Source organism: Homalodisca vitripennis, chromosome X, assembly GCF_021130785.1.
Source record: "Homalodisca vitripennis isolate AUS2020 chromosome X, UT_GWSS_2.1, whole genome shotgun sequence".
NCBI classification, from domain to species: Eukaryota; Metazoa; Arthropoda; class Insecta; order Hemiptera; family Cicadellidae; genus Homalodisca; species Homalodisca vitripennis.
Genome location: NC_060215.1, coordinates 31,693,955 through 31,712,639, shown reverse-complemented (window position 1 = coordinate 31,712,639; position 18,685 = coordinate 31,693,955). Strand labels below are relative to the sequence as shown.

At 34.8% G+C, this 18,685-nt stretch overlaps 1 protein-coding gene across 1 annotated transcript in view; it reads left to right on the top strand.

Moving 5' to 3' along the window:
• Positions 1-18,685, top strand: part of LOC124368887 — a 105,028-nt gene that overhangs the window by 43,135 nt on the left and 43,208 nt on the right. The window contains exons 7-8 of the mRNA XM_046826386.1: positions 3,567-3,707; positions 6,726-6,900. Coding sequence (XP_046682342.1) covers positions 3,567-3,707; positions 6,726-6,900 — 316 coding nt within the window. The remainder of the gene's footprint in view (positions 1-3,566; positions 3,708-6,725; positions 6,901-18,685) is intronic.

Here is an 18,685-nt window from a genome sequence, read left to right as displayed (position 1 = left end):
TCGACAAGAGGAGGAAAAAATCTTATAGCACTATAAGTCGTAGAAAGACCTTTGCGCTTGCTTTCAGAGTGACAGAATATTCAGGATGGGCAAGGTTGGGGGTAGGGGCTGGCTCCTGTCAAGATCCAATGACGAGAGATAGCAGGCTGTACACCTCGAGTCATGCCACCGTGGAAGAAGGGGAGGTTAACTCTGTTTCAGTCTCTTTCAATCAAAGTGGGTAGGAAATAGTACTTTCTCATGTTTAAGACTAGCAAGAGCTTTTAAGACTAAGGGAGTTCCATCCACTCAGAATCCATCATTCTCTGCAGAAAACTGACCTATTGATTAACCTGTCCACCCCAATATCTCAAAATTTGCAGTAGTGATGTGCCGCTCATGGATTTACAATTGAATTGCCCAGATGTAAGTAACACATCAGTTTACCCATTGTAGGTTCAACTAGAAGGTATAAACCAGCCAGAAATAAACCATCCTAGAGCACTTTTCGTTTAGTTACGAGCCACTTCTGGAGTTGCCCAGATATAAGCAATAACATCGGTTTTTTGTGTCCAGTCTAGATTCTACTTAACTGTTATAAATCGGCCAGAAGCAAACACCAGAGCAACAAGCAGCTCAAGAAATAGTTGTGTACTAATGAGAAGATTGTATGGTTGTAATGGTATCAAATTGTAGATGTATCAAATCAAGATTGTATCAAATTGTAAAGAAAGACCTTCAGTTTATGTTTAGATATTGGCAGCTTTGAACGCTTTTTTATTCCCTTTTTTATCAGTAAGAGAATGCAAGTAACAATTTCTGCAATGTTTTTGGATTGCTATTGACAAGATGGAGATGATTTGTTTTCCCACATTGTTATCGAATAAAATGTAGATCTCATACAAAAAAAATTATAGCTACAATTTTTTAGCATAAAAAGGGCATTATTTTGGTTATTTAATGGAGTGTGGGTCAAAAATTACTGTTGAAGTTTGCTGCAAAACTGAGGTGAGCAATCAGATATCGAGGACACAGAAACTGTCACCAGCTAAAATTGTCTTTTATGCCAATATGTATCTTCACAATGCTGCTTAAACAAGAAAAAGATTCATGTTCATCGTTTGGGACATTTTGACAATCCTCCTCGCCGTCCTCACCTTGCACTTAGGTACTACATCCTCCTGTTAAATTAAAAAGATTTTTTAGGCAAAACGGTTTATCCCTTTGACTAGTAATCCCGCAGAAAATTCGGAAGCGCCCTACATGCCGCCTGCAGTAATCCCGATAGCCGTGCAGGAAGCACTATGGGTGCTAAACAGTTTCACTATTATGTTTCGTAATTAATAATCTCTCGCTTGAGTACGAATGCGATCTAGCGGAATAAATAAGAAACCGTTTCAAGTAGTTTTTGTTGTTACCACTATATAGCAGTTGTTCTTTATTTATTTCTTTCAGACCCAATTGACGGTATTCAAACGGTTGTTCTAAGTAATCGGCTGATTCTTTTTCTGTTTGTGTAGTGAATACAGGTTGTAACCTCACTTTTGCGTTACCGGTTGCCCTGATTGTAAACGTTTTGTTGTGTTTACCATGTGTAAATAAACGTGTCTGTTTGTGTGATTACTAATTACTTAAAATGGCGCAAGAAAGACTTATAGACATATTTTTGGCTTAGTTGCTCCCCTGAGACTTACTGGTCGGCACTTTCCTGCCACCATCTCTGCTAAAGATAAGAAAGACAAGCTGAAGAGAGCATGCCACGTGTGTAGATAGATCAGCGTCGGCGAGCAGCAGCGCCGCGCTGGGACACAATATGCCGAGATTGTGATGTTCTGCTTTGTGTTTCCAATTGTTTTTTACGCCTTTCAAACCATCAAAGATTTTTGAGGAGGCTTATGTAATGTTATTATCTTGTACTTAACCTGTACCTTAGCATGTTTATGAGAAAATACTGAATTTATATACTTATATATATATCCTATTTAAGTATATAAGTATATATATTTAAATACTTATTCTCATATTTTGTAAAATATAATAACTTTTGTGTATAACTAGATTAGTTTCTGCATAAATAAAAAAAAAACTTAAAAAACCGTTAAATTGAGTGTTTTTATAATACATCTACTGCAGTAAACAAAAATTACCAAAAAAGAAAACAAAATCAAAAATTAAAAAAAAACTTACTTTTTATGGCACTTTTACTAAGAAAAAAAAGCCACCAGTCAAAGGTTTAAATAAATAAGGAACTCAAGAATGCCTCCAATTCCCAAATGACAAACATATGGATAGAGTATAAAGATGCTGATGCAGTATTGTGAAAAACATTCGTATGTCAATGGTGTTATGGGAAGAAGTAAGTTAGGAATGAAATAGGCTAAAATGTAATAACAATTCGTTACAATAATAACAACACCCGTTATCACTCAATGATCCTAACAACTTTTTTCTTATGAGCTGTGAAAGATCTGAAAACAAATAAGGCAGCGCTTAAAAAACACAATGTGGATAAGAAATGCAGTAGTATTGTGTGATTAAATAAAATTATGTTGTGTAAACAACTGTTCCTTGGTATTTAAGTTATGAATAAAACTATGTAAGCCAAAAATTTAGCACAATTTAATCATTGTTTCGAAATGTCCCTTGGTCTTTATGCCTAAATTAGCACATGTCTAAATGTCTTTTGATAATTTTTTAAGTGTTATAAGGGACGGAAAAGGTGTTTTACTAAAATCCCTATATCTTAAAAAGGCAGAGTGATAATCAAGTTTTTTTTTATTCATATCTAAAAAAGCATATAATTACATTGGACAATCAAATTCATGGCTTCAACTTCATTTTGTGTGCTTCACCATGTAAAAACGTTTTAAAAATACCAAATCTTTATTGTACAATTATTTTAAGTTTGAAAGTTTTAACTAAACTAAAGCTTAATAAAACAAGTAATAAAAATATAACAAGTTTAAACTGTGCAAATGAGCATTTTAGCTTCAAATTAGTATTATTTTAATTAGTTGTATTCAACGATCATAATAGTATTGTCATAACTAATTATCACTCAGACCAATGTAGTTTCTTCTGTCTGAATCTTATTCATGAAGGATAAATACACAATAGTCATCATTTCATGAAGCTAAACAAGGAGACATTTGGACCAGAAGGTGCTTGACCGGTAGAGGTAAAAACTGATAAAATGTAAGAAAATTTCATAGTTAACATACAAAATTGTTTAATTTAACGAGATATCCCCTGAAATAACATTTAAATTTCTTTTATGATTTTTTGTGAGCAATTAATTCTGCACTACTAAAAATGCTCTCACTTCCCCATCATATAATCGTACTACCGTTTCTCTCGATAATGTAACTGCTACTTCATAAAATGTGTTTATTTTTTAAATATTGGAGAACTGTAGCTTTGAAGCAGCCCATTATGGAAAAATGTGTAGAACAAAAAAGTCTTATTTTGATCTCTAGGTTACGTCAAAGATGTTTATCACATTAGTTGAGACAGACCCATATAGATAACTAAATCCTCATTCCATAATGAGTGTGTTTGGTAATCGTGTTATGAAACACGTGTTGCAGATCTTCAAAGCTGGATACTAGTGGATACGGCAGCAAGTTAGATTTGTCAGCATCCCTCACTGGTTCACAGTTCAGCTGTTTCGAGTCGCCCACCTCTCCTGGAGAGGAGTTGTACGATCCTCTCAGTCCAGCCTTTATCCGGTAAGTTTATTCTATTCTTTATTACACCCGTTGGTTCCGTAATCAAGTGGTAGTATAGAACTAACATGCATCTTCTATAGCATTGAACATTTGGCACTTCATGAGAACTGCATAAGTTGCTTTAATTATTCCCCACTCCCGCTTACTGAAATGTTTGGTTTTTTGTTTTCTGTTTTGTTTTGCTATTTATAGCTAATTTTATCACACTATAAAGTAAATTTTGATGTTGAGAATATTGCTAATATAAGACATTTCAACTGGGGTTAATAATATCGTGTGATTCAGAATAAAGTGCAAATTTTTCAGTACCATACAATTCATGCCTGTTAACTGTTTAGAGAAAGTTAGGAACATTTTGTGTCGTGAGCCATTCCAAGCTACAACTACTTTGTTGTGCTGACAAGTTGTTTTGTACTTATTTTCTCAGCAATTCTGTCTGTGCATAGCCAAATCTTGTGTTAAAATTGAATAAACTAAAGTACTGATACTTACCTCTGTTGCTACTTCACGGACAGCATTGTGAAAATAATTTCAAAATAAATGATAAAGAACATATTTTTGTAATTTTAGCTTCTAAATTTTATGTTGAATATCGACAACTAAATATTACTTATTAAGTCTGATTATAGAATTATTTAAGTCATATCAACAAAGTACTCACGGAGTATGAGGCCCATTCGAAAAGTAACCAGATTGGTATTATACCTCCACTGATAAGCATTGCAGGATAGTGATCCTCGGTGATCAGGTTGTGCTTAGCGACTTACTGGTAATATTGATGGTATCTCTTGGCCTAGTACAAACAAAAAATCAGTTTTAAAATGTTAACCATACTATTTTATTGTTATTGGTTTCTAAACACTTTTGGAGGTTACACTACTTTGGTGATGCATGTTATAAGTAATACTAATATACCTCTAAATAATTTTTGAAGATAAAAGCATTTTGAAATCCCATTTTTATAACCTTAAAATAAAAAAACAGATTCAGGATATTACTTGTGCGTCAAAAAATATAGCCTGGCATTTTAGTGTTATTTCAGAAGTGTAAACTGAGTTATTGCTAAATCATGACAAACCACAATGACCACTCATCTAGCAATGAGTTAGTTTGAATTGCACATAGGAAATGGAACTCAAATTACATAGAATCAAGAATTTTGTTACCATTGATCTGTTACAAGGAATACGCATTGTCAGTCAAGTAAAATGTACATATATATTTCAAATTAATTTGACAGTTAAACATTACATAACTAAAAACATTTACTAAACTAAAAAAAAACTGTTGACAATAATGCATAACTTAATTGGAATAAATCGGTTTGAATTTAGAAATATACAGATATTGTCTTCTTGATTCTCATTATTGAGTAATGGCAATTAGGATTGTGATACCTCCTAGGGACGATTGGTCGGAGGGAACAAGGAAACCTCTTCCACCAGAAAAGCTTAAATGGTTTACAGATGGCTCTATAACAGAAATTGGCACAGGTACTGGAATTGTGGGGGTGAGACCATGCAGGGAGCTGGTGGTTCCTGTGGGCCGTTATCCTACAGTTTTTCAGGCGGAGGTCACAGCCATTATGGAGTGTGCTTGTGAGAATTTTCGTCTGCGGTATAGGAGTAAGACGATCAATATTTTCACGGATAGTCAGGCAGCACTGATGGCGCTGGACTCTTGTGTGTTCAATTCTAAACTTGTCTAGGAATGCTATCAAGTCGTTTCTTCCCTTGCCAGAATCAACAATGTGATTGTTTGTTGGGTTCCTGGTCATGAGGGGATCCCTGGGAATGAAAGAGCTGATGCCCTGGCCAAACGGGGCTGAGCGTCAATTATGGCGGGTCCTCAACCGTTCTGCGGTATTCCAAGGTGTAAATCCTTTGGGGCTGTCTCGAAATGGGTTCGCACTGAACATGAGAGATGGTGGAGGTTGCATCCGGGTATGAGAATGAGCAGAATGGTACTACAGTCGCCTTCCTCCAGAGTGGCGTCTGACCTTCTCTCACTAAGTAGATTGATGTCTTCTTGGGTTAAGGGTCTGATTACTGACCTATAACCATCATGGTCACCTGAGGAAGCATCTTCACAGAATCGGCATCCTTTGGGAGGATCTGCTCTGTAGAATGTGTGATGAGAAGGAGGAAACTGCTGAACACCTGCTCTTTGATTGTCTTGCAATAGCAAGGGAGTGGTATACCATCTTTGGTAGTTTGGACAAGAGTGGTGAATTTCTCCAGGAGGACCTGATAAGTTGTTTTCGGCGGTTTGTGGAACTGCTGAAATCATAGACAGTAGGCCTCATGGTGTGCTTCCGGGGTGTGCAAAAGGCCCTTGAGGCTTAAATGTGGCAATTGGCCGCACCATAGAAGAAGAAGAAGAAGAATGGCAATTAATAACCAATTAAGAATATTTTGTTTAAAATTATTGAAACATGGAGTGAGCAATATCAGGAACATCAATATCCGAAAATAACACATCTTTTTTGTCTATTCTGACATATTAATAGTATACTTTAAAGTGCACTCATGAAAATAAGAAAGGAAAAATTATGAATAACCTTCACTATGAAGGTAGAAACGATGAATAAACTTAATCATGGAGGTTGAACCTCTGGGTTAAATAATGATGGACAGAAACAAAGTACAGAAAAGCTCTTAAATTATCTTTAAATTGGCAGTTGGTAGACCTATTTTTCCCACTCAAATGTTGACAACCCTGTTAACCCCTCTTCTTATACCTACCCCTCCTTAGTATGTTATCCTTCCCCACTCAGAAACCCCAATTCCTCCTGGCCCCCTAGGTTTATGGACTAATTGGGATATAACCTAAAATAAAAATTCTGTAATAACCTTTGTGCAATGGTTTGCAACCACCTAAAAATTCTTTCTGGAATAAAAGAGTACTATTTTCTGAAATTTTTAAAAGTGGTTTTTGGTAATGTAACTAAATAAAAAACTATTCAAAAACCCATAACCTTGTGAGGAATTTGAAGTAATTAATTGATGTAATGTGAAGGTCAATGTCCTGCGAGAGTGTGACTGAGACAGACAGTGGTGCCAGTGATGTGGAGAGTCCGACCCTCGACAACGCTGCCTACAGGTTGGCCAACATTGGCCCTCGAGTGGATGTTATGTCGTACGCGCTACAGGAGTGGACTGGCAACACTGCTACAGCCAAAACCATCCTCAGAGTATGTTAATATATCCTGTTGTTTGTTGTTAGATTTTAATTTAATTTGAAAATATATTTTAGTGCTTTTTGTTTTGACATTTTATTTTCATTATTTATATCCTTGAATTCCAATTATTTTTTCTCTTTGGTTCAGTTTTCAAAAATTTTAATTTCCTGCTTAAATATTTTAAATAAAGGTATGACAGTTACTTGTGTATTTGAATTAAGAATATAATTATAAATAGAAAAAAACTCAATATTATACACATTTTTCAGTCATAAAAATAAATCATTCACGTTGGAAACTAACATAAACCTAATTGTTGCCTACTTTACATACAACTTTGATTAAATTTTTTCAGTAAATCGACTTTTCAACATTTACAAAATTAATTTCACATTGAACAAACAAACATATTCACTGTTAAAGATTCAAATATTATAAAACATTTTATAGGAATATGTATTTTTGTTTGTTTTGATTGTATGGTACCTCCTTGAGGGCTTACCTACTAATATTAGGATCCTAAATATTATTTTGTTGCTTTTATAAAGATATTGACTACCAAATGGCACAGCACCTAATTTTATGATGAGCACTTCACTGAGGTCCTGTAGGCTTCGGTAGTGAACATATTATATGTAAACACTACTCTAACTTCAGTATACGTTATTAACACTTTAACTACCACACAGCGCACCACCTAATTTTAAGATAAGCACCACACTGACCTGTAGGCTTTAGTAGCGAACTGTTGACACTACTCTAACTTTAGTACACAAAATTAAGACCTTGGCTACCAAGTGGCACAGTGCTTAATGTTTTAAGATGTGCGGCACACTGACCTCCTGTAGGCTTTAGTAGTGAACTGTTGACACTACTCTAACTTTAGTACACAAAATTAAGACCTTGGCTACCAAGTGGCACAGTGCTTAATGTTTTAAGATGTGCGGCACACTGACCTCCTGTAGGCTTTAGTAGTGAACTGTTGACACTACTCTAACTTTAGTAAACAAAATTAAGACCTTGGCTACCAAGTGGCACAGTGCTTAATGTTTTAAGATGTGCGGCACACTGACCTCCTGTAGGCTTTAGTAGTGAACTGTTGACACTACTCTAACTTTAGTACACAAAATTAAGACCTTGGCTACCAAGTGGCACAGTGCTTAATGTTTTAAGATGTGCGGCACACTGAGCTCCTCTAGGTTTTAGTAGTGAACTGTCGACACTACTCTAACTTTAGTAAACAAAATTAAGACTTTGGCTACTAAGTGGCACAGCACTTAATATTTTAAGATGTGTGGCACACTGAGCTCCTGTAGGCTTTAGTAGTGAACTGTCGACACTACTCTAACTTTAGTACACAAAATTAAGACTTTGGCTACTAAGTGGCACAGTGCTTAATGTTTTTAAGATGTGCGGCACACTGACCTCCTGTAGGCTTTAGTAGTGAACTGTTGACACTACTCTAACTTTAGTACACAAAATTAAGACCTTGGCTACCAAGTGGCACAGTGCTTAATGTTTTAAGATGTGCGGCAAACTGACCTCCTGTAGGCTTTAGTAGTGAACTGTTGACACTACTCTAACTTTAGTAAACAAAATTAAGACCTTGGCTACCAAGTGGCACAGTGCTTAATGTTTTAAGATGTGCGGCACACTGACCTCCTGTAGGCTTTAGTAGTGAACTGTTGACACTACTCTAACTTTAGTACACAAAATTAAGACCTTGGCTACCAAGTGGCACAGTGCTTAATGTTTTAAGATGTGCGGCACACTGACCTCCTGTAGGCTTTAGTAGCGAACTGTTGACACTACTCTAACTTTAGTACACAAAATTAAGACCTTGGCTACCAAGTGGCACAGTGCTTAATGTTTTAAGATGTGCGGCACACTGACCTCCTGTAGGCTTTAGTAGTGAACTGTCGACACTACTCTAACTTTAGTAAACAAAATTAAGACCTTGGCTACCAAGTGGCACAGCACTTAATATTTTAAGATGTGCGGCACACTGACCTCCTGTAGGCTTTAGTAGTGAACTGTTGACACTATTCTAACTTTAGTACACGTTATTAACACTTTAACTACCATACAGCGCACCACCTATTTTTAAGATAAACACCACACTGACCTCCTGTAGGCTTTGGTAGTGGACTGTCGACACTACTCTAACTGTAGTAAACAAAATTAAGACTTTGGCTACTAAGTGGCACAGCACTTAATATTTTTAAATGTGCGGCACACTGAGCTCCTCTAGGTTTTAGTAGTGAACTGTCGACACTACTCTAACTTTAGTAAACAAAATTAAGACTTTGGCTACTAAGTGGCACAGCACTTAATATTTTAAGATGTGTGGCACACTGAGCTCCTGTAGGCTTTAGTAGTGAACTGTCGACACTACTCTAACTTTAGTACACAAAATTAAGACTTTGGCTACTAAGTGGCACAGCACTTAATATTTTTAAATGTCCGGCACACTGAGCTCCTCTAGGCTTTAGTAGTGAACTGTCGACACTACTCTAACTTTAGTAAACAAAATTAAGACTTTGGCTACCAATCGGCACAGTACAAGATGTGCAATGCACTCAGCTCCTGTAGGCTCTGGTAGCAAACATTTTAATGAAGTGGTATTGGAGCAATATAGCATGGATTTGGGGTATATCAATTATCTGATTAAATTTGACTTTTCATTGACACTGCCTCTGAACAAGGCCAAAATTAATATTAAACATTGGCGATAGGAATTTATTTGATAAGATATGACGAGTTTTAAATTGAGTATCATTCCCACCATTGTTGTGAAGGATCCAATCAACAGGTTTGTAATAGTTGAAATCTTCACTGGCCTTAGATTCTTGAGCTGTCTTGCAGACAACAAAACAACATAATATTTTCTGCAATATCCATTAGGATTCCGTATAAGGCATTAACATTCTAATATGGGAATTCTTTTATATGTACTGAAACTCTGGTAAAGTAGTTAGACTAAAAATTCTTTACCACTTTTGTTAGTTCGATCTGAATTGTATGAGATAGAACAAGAAGAAACGTCTGGTCATAGAAAGCTATTTTCACCTAACCAATGAATCGTGTTTGTAAAAATGGCTTGAGAATAGAATTGGTATTCACAAAGTGCCTATATCGCCACATTGTGTTGTTGCATGACAAAGCAGCCTTATATTGTAATAGTGGTTTTATTACTGCAAAGTTTCATCAACTTATTGTGAAATATTACTAAAAGCTGGTTGCCCATCTATAGCTACTTTGAAATATAAAAAACATCAAAACACATACAAAACTATTGTATAACTTCGGTTGTCACACAGGACAACAGAATAGATGTATTTAGAATTGATGTTCACTTACCAACAAACATCACCAGTCCTAAAGTAGAAGTGTTTGAATAAGAAATTACAAGGAGTGTTCCAAAAATAACACACAGGCGCCCGTGGCAAGTCAATTGTTATCTAGCCGTAAAGTAAGTAAGTAGCCGTGGCAGTTAGAGTGAGTACTCATTCATGTTTTATAGCTTTGCAGAATGTGTGCCGCAATTGAGTTTCCCGCTAAATGCTAAGTGTTTGCTGTGATTATGTTTTTTACAGCAAAACAATATTCAACGGCAGCTTTTTATAGGGAACTTCGTACCTTTTGTAGGTCAAATGCTATGAGTGAAGGGAGTGTAAGCGAATGTGTTCGTATCTTTAAAAATGGACGAACTAACATCAACGACAAAGAAAAGAGTGATAGGCCATCACTGTGGTGAATAGTGAACTTGTTGATAATATCAACAAAACAGTTAGAGAAGGTCAACGTTTCACGATCTATAAGTTCATTATCATCTCTTTATCATAGGATAAAGTGGCTTGGCTCTCAGCGTTTTGATGACGATGATGAAGTCGAAGACTGGTTGGCTAGAGGCGCAGACGGCGGAATTTTTTGAAGAAAGCATTTCTGTCAGTCAAAGGATATGATAAATGCTTAAATCTTAATGGCAATTATGTAGAAAAATAAAGGAAATGTGCAGTTTTCAAATGTATATGTTATACTCAAACACTGAATCCGGACAATTCCCAAAAGTTTTCTGCACTTCACAATGTGGACATATTGAAATACTCTCATCACAGATTGAGCATTTTATTCGCTCATTGGTCAGAGCAAAATACCCAGAACGCATTGTGGGTAAACATACTCAATCGATGAAGTAATCATGTTCTTCGGAGATTTAGTAAAACCAAAACACCCACAATCACATTTGCCCACGTCGGGTCGTGGGTATTGACAAATAGATTTCCTCATGGACCAGACGTGTAATTTGTGACTTTTAACCACCATCTTTCTTCAAGGGAGCAAAATACCCAGTTATTTTGAACGCCCAATATTCATAAATACACAGGTTTTTAGAAACTTTATTAAAAACCCGTCTTGGAGTAAGGTTAAAACCATTACAGGGATGCTACAGGTCAGGGAAATCAGGGAAGTCAGGGAAAAGTCAGGGGAAAAAAACAGGACTGGAAATCAGGGAAAAGTCAAGGAATCCGGTCTCAAGTCAGGGAAAAGTCAGGGAATATTGACGTTGGTCAGGGAAAAATATAAAATCTCTTTACACAAATAAACTTACTGCCGCCGTGCCGAGTCCAAGCCTGATCATTTAAGTCAATCTTTTTGTACGTATTAAACTGTGTTCACTTTATTTTTTGCTTTTTTTATATTTGCCACCCTGTTAGCCTCAACACCGCTTTTTTCCACCCATTAATTGCCAAAAACCCTGGGGATTGCGTCGAAAAAAGTCAGGGAAAAATTAAAAATTTGGTCTGGAAATCAGGGAAAAGTCAGGGAATTTCATTATTGGACTCATGTAGCAACCCTGCATTAACAAATGCACGCAAACTCATTTTCAGAATTGTAACATCACTACGAATAAAAATTAATAGATATTAGAGTAGCAACTTATTTAATAGATTTAAAAATTAAAAAATAGAAACAAATAGGTCTAACCTAAACAGTTAAGAAAAGACTCAAACATTAAGATAAGTTTACTCCATAAGAACAATATCAAACTTCAAACATTTTTACGTTTTTATGCTACGACCAAAAACAAAGACACGTAAGTGTATGATGTTTAACATTGTTCTTATGAGGGAAAACTCAAGATTGTTTCACTAAAGCCGGCTCTTAAGCTAAGCACAATGAAAACCCTACATTTTAAGATATTCACGTTCTTCATCAAGTGATTGTGCACGACGAAAAGCCAATCCACTGGTTTCAGTAATAAAATTTTCTATTTTTTAAACTATTCTAAATAAGGGATTTTTTACACATACTTAGTACTTTGCACGTTGTATTCCGTAAATAGATGCAACATATTTAATAGAGTACAATGACAGGGATGGCTGATTTAATTCCTAGTAAAATACTACCTTACCTCTTCTGAAATCTAAGTACAGTTTTATAGAAGAATGTTATAAAATCCCACAGGAAACCACTTCTGATATATCAGAGTTAATGAGGTTATTTTGAGTTTGAAGCACCTGTTTGAAGGACTGGCAATGATATTCATCTTTATTGTTTAACAATAGTTAGTTATTTACAGTAGATTCTCATTTAAAAAATCTTTTGGTGTGTTCAAAGGTCAATTTGTAGGTCTTACAGTGGAATTTAGATGAGATTTGTAATCTGTCGATGAAAATCACCTCCTCACTACTACGCACCTGAAACCAAAAAGCATCTAGTCCAAACAATTATTTATTGTGGGTGCACTGAAATAAGTAATGACATTTCAGTCCAGAAGCGCATGAAAACTGTTTCAGCAGTATCTAAGAAATCATTGTTAACTATTTAGAAAAAGGCAAAACAATTACAGGTTTTTATCATGCAAGAACAACACCAACAGAATGCCTATAAATAGCCCTTTACCATTACCAAAACACCCAAACACATTCCTCTAAAATTGTGACCACAAAAAAAAATAAACATTGTTCATAAAAACAACTAAGAAATTATGGAAATAAACAAAGTTCATACTTAAAAAAGGTGCATGTTAGTAAATAAACATGGGTTTATGGTGAAATAAGATATACTTTAATTCGTGCACTGGCTTTAAAGCACCCTGCTAAGTTAGTATTCAACAGTCATATTGTCAGTTTCAACCTTATAAGAGCCTATATTTTGGATTTTTTATTTTGCGAATGTGATAACTTCCAAAAGGTGAGACAAAAAAACATTCCTAATAGGCCTCCCAGCAAAGAATTGTCTCTGATTTTACTCACTTCTGCACAATGTCAATAGATGTAAACAAATTTTACTCGGTAACTATTTAATTATAACGGCATCACTCAAAATCTTGTTTAAGGTTAGCACATTTTTTATTCATATATTTCTGTTTTTAGAAGACCATTATATAAAACTATGTAGGGTAAGAAAAAAATGGAATACGCTAAGAATTTCAATTCCTCCAAATAGTCTTATCAAAGTAGGTAGAGGACTGGAGTGAGAAAAATTCTCAAAGGAATATTATGGATACCACTTTTTGTAGCGGATGTTAATAAAACGTTCAACCGAAGCATTTGTTTTTCTGGTAATTAAAATGAGAGTTATGATTCTAAATGTATGATAAAATGTATCAGGATGGAATATTATGATATTCAGTAACATTTTATACATTGCAATTGAAACATAATACGAGTACAATAATAAGCAGTATGAACTATAAGAAATCGTCCATATCAATCAGCATAGCTGTCATTTCTTTTTTGCTTAGCACTCACGTTGTTTCCATCGTTATAGTTTGTTTTTGTATTATTAAAATGTATAACTATTGAGAGTAGTTTTATGTTTTACATGGGTAATTTTTTTCTACCTTAAGTGCAGATGACACAGACTCACACATGTCTATTTAGTAAATAAATGGTACAATGTATCAGATTTCTCATTATTGAGCACACCTTCATGAACAGTTGAACAAAATTGTTTATTTTGAACAGTAACTTAGAGTTGTGTTTTGATGTCCAATCAACTAAAAAATTACAAATTTGGACTATTTCTTTTTAAATAAAAAGAACAGATAATGTTAATACTGAAACGGTTAAATTTCAACGATCAAGTGTGCTTTACTTACCCAAATTCTACAATCGTTTAAACTTGTATCAGTTTATGATCAGCATATAAGTAGGGTGGAATGAAAAATCACAAAATGTTCCTGACGGAAAAACGAAGAAGTTTTTTTCACTATCTGAAAATAGTCTGAATTTGTTTAAGCTTGTGTAAAAGATTTTAGAAATTGAACTTTTAAACAAAAATTGAAAACTTTAAACCTAATGTGGAACTATAAAAGAATTGTGAACAAAAAGTTCAACAGAAATGTTTCATTGCCTTAGCTATTATTAACACATATCATTCTCAAAATTCCTATTGTAAAATACAATTTTAACTACAAATGGAAACCTTTAATAAACAAACTGAAGAGCATTGTTTTATTTAAAATCTCACAGAAATGTTCTTAAGTCACAGCTTCTGACATGCTCAGTTCAGAAATGTCTATTGATTTTCTTCTCTCCAGCCTAATAATCAATGACTTTTCTGATTCAATTCTTCTGCTAACGATGTTTGAAGTGGTGCTTCGCAACTAAAAATGTGCAACCATAAATCGTAAGGTTTGATCCGAACAGAAGAGAGATCATATTGTAATGAAATTGACTCAATTCATACATATTCCAGATATACAATGAGGATATTGTAAACTGTCATTAGAACACAACTTCATTATAGGAGGTACAGTGATCCGAGTTCTGGCAAGGCTGGATGTTTGGACAGAGACGAAATTTTAGGACAACTCTGAGACTGATAACCAATTGACGTTCGATTATACGGTTTCTTCTACATTTTCTATTGGATTGAGTGTTAATTCACGCATCTCTAATTCAACTAACTGTGGAAGTATCATTGGGACAAAATTTAAATTGCAATATTTTAATTTCAATTCACAACTGGCTTCAGGCTCAATGTTTCCCCAAAGATAAAAATTACAGTGAAATATACGGCTTGGAATTTTTAGAAATTGTGTCGTTTTAAAACGATCTGTAACTAAGCTATTAGTAAATATGCTGACAAGAAACAACTAATCGAATTAGAAGTTTTCTAATGGACCTACTAACATGACTACACAGGTCGTCTTGTTTCGTTTGACATGTAATTCATTAATTATATCCCAATTAGTGTCTATAATCACATAAATAAGGAATGGTACTTCTTAAGTAACACAAATTTTCTCAAATTCCTAATGCATTATTCACGCACCTTAATCACCATGCAGTTGCATGAAACTAAAGAAAATGGTACAGATCATATACCATAATAGAGAGGAAGTGGTAGGCATTAGGGGCAAACATATCAAGATTTGTTAATTTTTTAAATTCCTCAATTTTTTATCATGGTTTAAATAGAATTATTTTTTTGGATTTTCTACAATAAACAAGTTACAAGTTAGATTTTGCAATTTAAGACATTAGAAACCAGCTGTACGGTGGCCATCTTGATTTTATTCCAGAAAAATGTCACACATTGTGCACTTTAACAACCTTACTTTTAGTCATATATGGGAGATGTTTAATTTTAAAGACATAATCAATCCGCATCCAAACACATTTTTTGTTTTTTCAGTCTTTTTTTAGGTTATCAGAAAAAAATCTCAAATCTTTTTGTACTCCATTGTTTAAATATTCAAAGGGTATAATATTTGCCAAAAAATAAATAAGTAAAAAAACTAAAAAGCGTTTGGATGCATATCAATTATATCTTTAAAATTTACATCAAAACGCGTGCATAAGATTTAACATTGTTGTTATGGAGAAAAACTAAACTATAGCCGGCTCTTAAGTTAGTATCAAAGAGCACAAGTGACTTCTTATTTTTTGGAAAATTTTACTCGCTAACCGGGCATATTCTATCCTTACGGCTAAGTTCTTTCACACTGTTTACATAGCAGTACCAAGTATATGCAGGTTTCATGCTATATGCACCAAGACAAAATGTAAAATATAAATGATTTGGAACTCTAGTTAAAATTCAATATGCAGTGATCAAATTTAGCCTTTGGTATAAGTATCCTAAGTGCAACAGCTAAATAGAATTTTTTTAAATATTCATGAAAAAATGCATTATAAGTAATTTTTAAAACAAACCAATTCTATGAAGGTTATTCCAAAAGTAAGCTTTGATTCGCCGTATCTATTTGAATTTGGCACTAAGGACAAAACACACATGCACAAAGAATTCCGGCATGCCTTGCACGTCATGTGACACGATTAGGGTTGTTACTGTTGCTGTATGCTGTTTATAGTGTCAGTTCACAATGTTTAAGACAAATTGATCAGCCTGCCGATTGTGAAGTAAGGGCAGTGATATGGTTTTTGTCTGCAAGAAACATTTAAGCGGCAAAATTCATCAGAATTACTGAAGTTTATAAGCCTGAGTGACAGTAAAGTGCACAAGTGGATGCGAGCTTTTAATGATGGACGAGAAAATGTGCATAATGAACTACGCTCTGGTCGATCATCAGTAATTTCAGACAATTTGGTCAATACGGTTGATGAAATGAATGAATTGATGATTCACTATTTCAGATTTAGAAATGAATTTCCTGAATTTGAGTAGAACAACTTTGTAAAGAATTGTGTCTGAACATTCAAATCTTTTGAGAATTGAGCGCCTGTTGGGTTCCCAGGCTGCTTACTGATTCCCAAGGAATGAAAAGAATGGCTTCTGCTCTTGCTTTTTTGGAACGATGTCATAAGGATGGTAACAGTCTTTTAGACCATATTGTCACAGGGGATGAGACAAGGGTTTCTTAGATAACCCCGAGTCTAAACGTCAGTCAATGGAATGACGTCACATGTCATGGCCAGTCAAGATCAAGGCAAAGCAGACAACTTCAACACACATAGTTATGGTGACCGTGTTTTGGGATGTACATAGAGTATTGTTAGTCGACTTTATGGAAAGAGAGACAACGATCAATAAAGCCTCCTACTGCGCTAGCCTGACTAAACTTCAACGTGCAATCCAGAATAAGTGACGTGGTCTTTTGTCGTCTGAAGTATCGTTGTTGCATAACAGTGCCAGACCCCATACTGCGAAAGAAATGCACACTCTAATCAAGAAATTTGAATAGGAACAGAATGGGCCAACCTACCGTACAGTGCGGACTTAGGGCCAAGTGATTTCCACTTGTTCCGCTAACTAAAGGAGTTTCTTGACGACAAGCACTTCGACACAGATGATGAAGTGAAAAAAGCAGTTGACTGGTGATCTTCGCAGGCAGCCGATTTCTACAATTTAGGTATTTCAAAAGCTTGTTGAACGATGTGACAAATGTTTAAATAAGTATGGAAATTATGTAGAAGAATAGAGAAAGATGTAAGGAATGTTTATAAAACAATTGCTTTGGAAAATTTTGGATTTTTTTTCTTAACCAGACCTTACTTTTGTAATAACCCTCGTATTAAGCACTTTATGTTATAATGTAAATTCCTAACACTTCATCATTTATATGAGGGGTGATTATAAAAATAAGGCTTTAGGGCAGCAATGAGATATGTGTAAGGCAAAATCCAATAATACAGGAGCGCACACTTTCACCCTTTCCTGCTTAGCTACACAGCTTAGTGTTGGCCAAGCAGCTGTGTAAGATGTAACTCACAATTGACACTACCACTAGATGGAAAATTCTCTCTGATACTTTTTATTAATGTATAAGGGGTTTCATTTGTTAATATGCAATGTTCATGGAGAAAGGTGTATAGTAATTCATCATTCCTACAAACAATGTAAGAAATTATGAGGATGAGAGACGGTCAGATTCATACCTGAATGTTTGAAAGGTTGAGGAGCACATGCTAAGATAGTAGGATCACCATTTGTGACCTCGCTCTTTGGGTTCCTAAGACATCCGATACGACAATGATGAGATTTTGACAGAAGAAGTGGCTATCACAAACATGCTTTGAGTGTTGGGAATGCTCAACAGTTTCTTCAAGGACGTGAAGACAAGTAGAAGAATTTTTGGACACTAAGGTTATTTCAGATTATGATACGTGGGTGTTTCATATCACTCTGGAAACAAACAACTGACAGATATCGTGACACACTGAGAAGACTGGCATGTGTGATCTACAGAGCACAACTGATCAAAGGTATGGCTATCCTTCACGACAACATTGGATCCTCGTCTTGTCAAATTCAGAATTTTTTGACAAAATTTGGCTGGACTGTCATGCCTCATCACCACTCTAGTTCGGACCTCCAATTGATTACCACTACTTTCAAAAATTGAAGGAACCCTTGGATAGTGTATGTTTTAAGAACAAAAATGAAAATTTTATGAACTTTTAAAATTATAAGGAACATAATCAAGGAATCTTTATTCTCTTTAAGCATTTATGACATTATAATGAATAACGTCACTTATAAGTAAAATGTCCTATTCCCATTCACAGCTTTAATATGCTATAAAACAAGTGTATACTAGCACAATGCCACACAAACAACGGCAGCAATGCGGCTGTAGATATTAACAAAGTAGGTAAAAGTAAATCTTATACATACATGGTAACGATAATAATGTCACAATTTACACATAAAAAAAGAAAAGTAAGTAAAGTGTTAGTAGCATCTCATTATATATATATATATATATATATATAGCATATTTAAAACATTATATACAATATAAATTAAATGTTAAAGAAATTGTTCTTTTAAAATGTTGCACACAACATGGCGTTTTAAACTTTAAAGCATCATCTAGAAG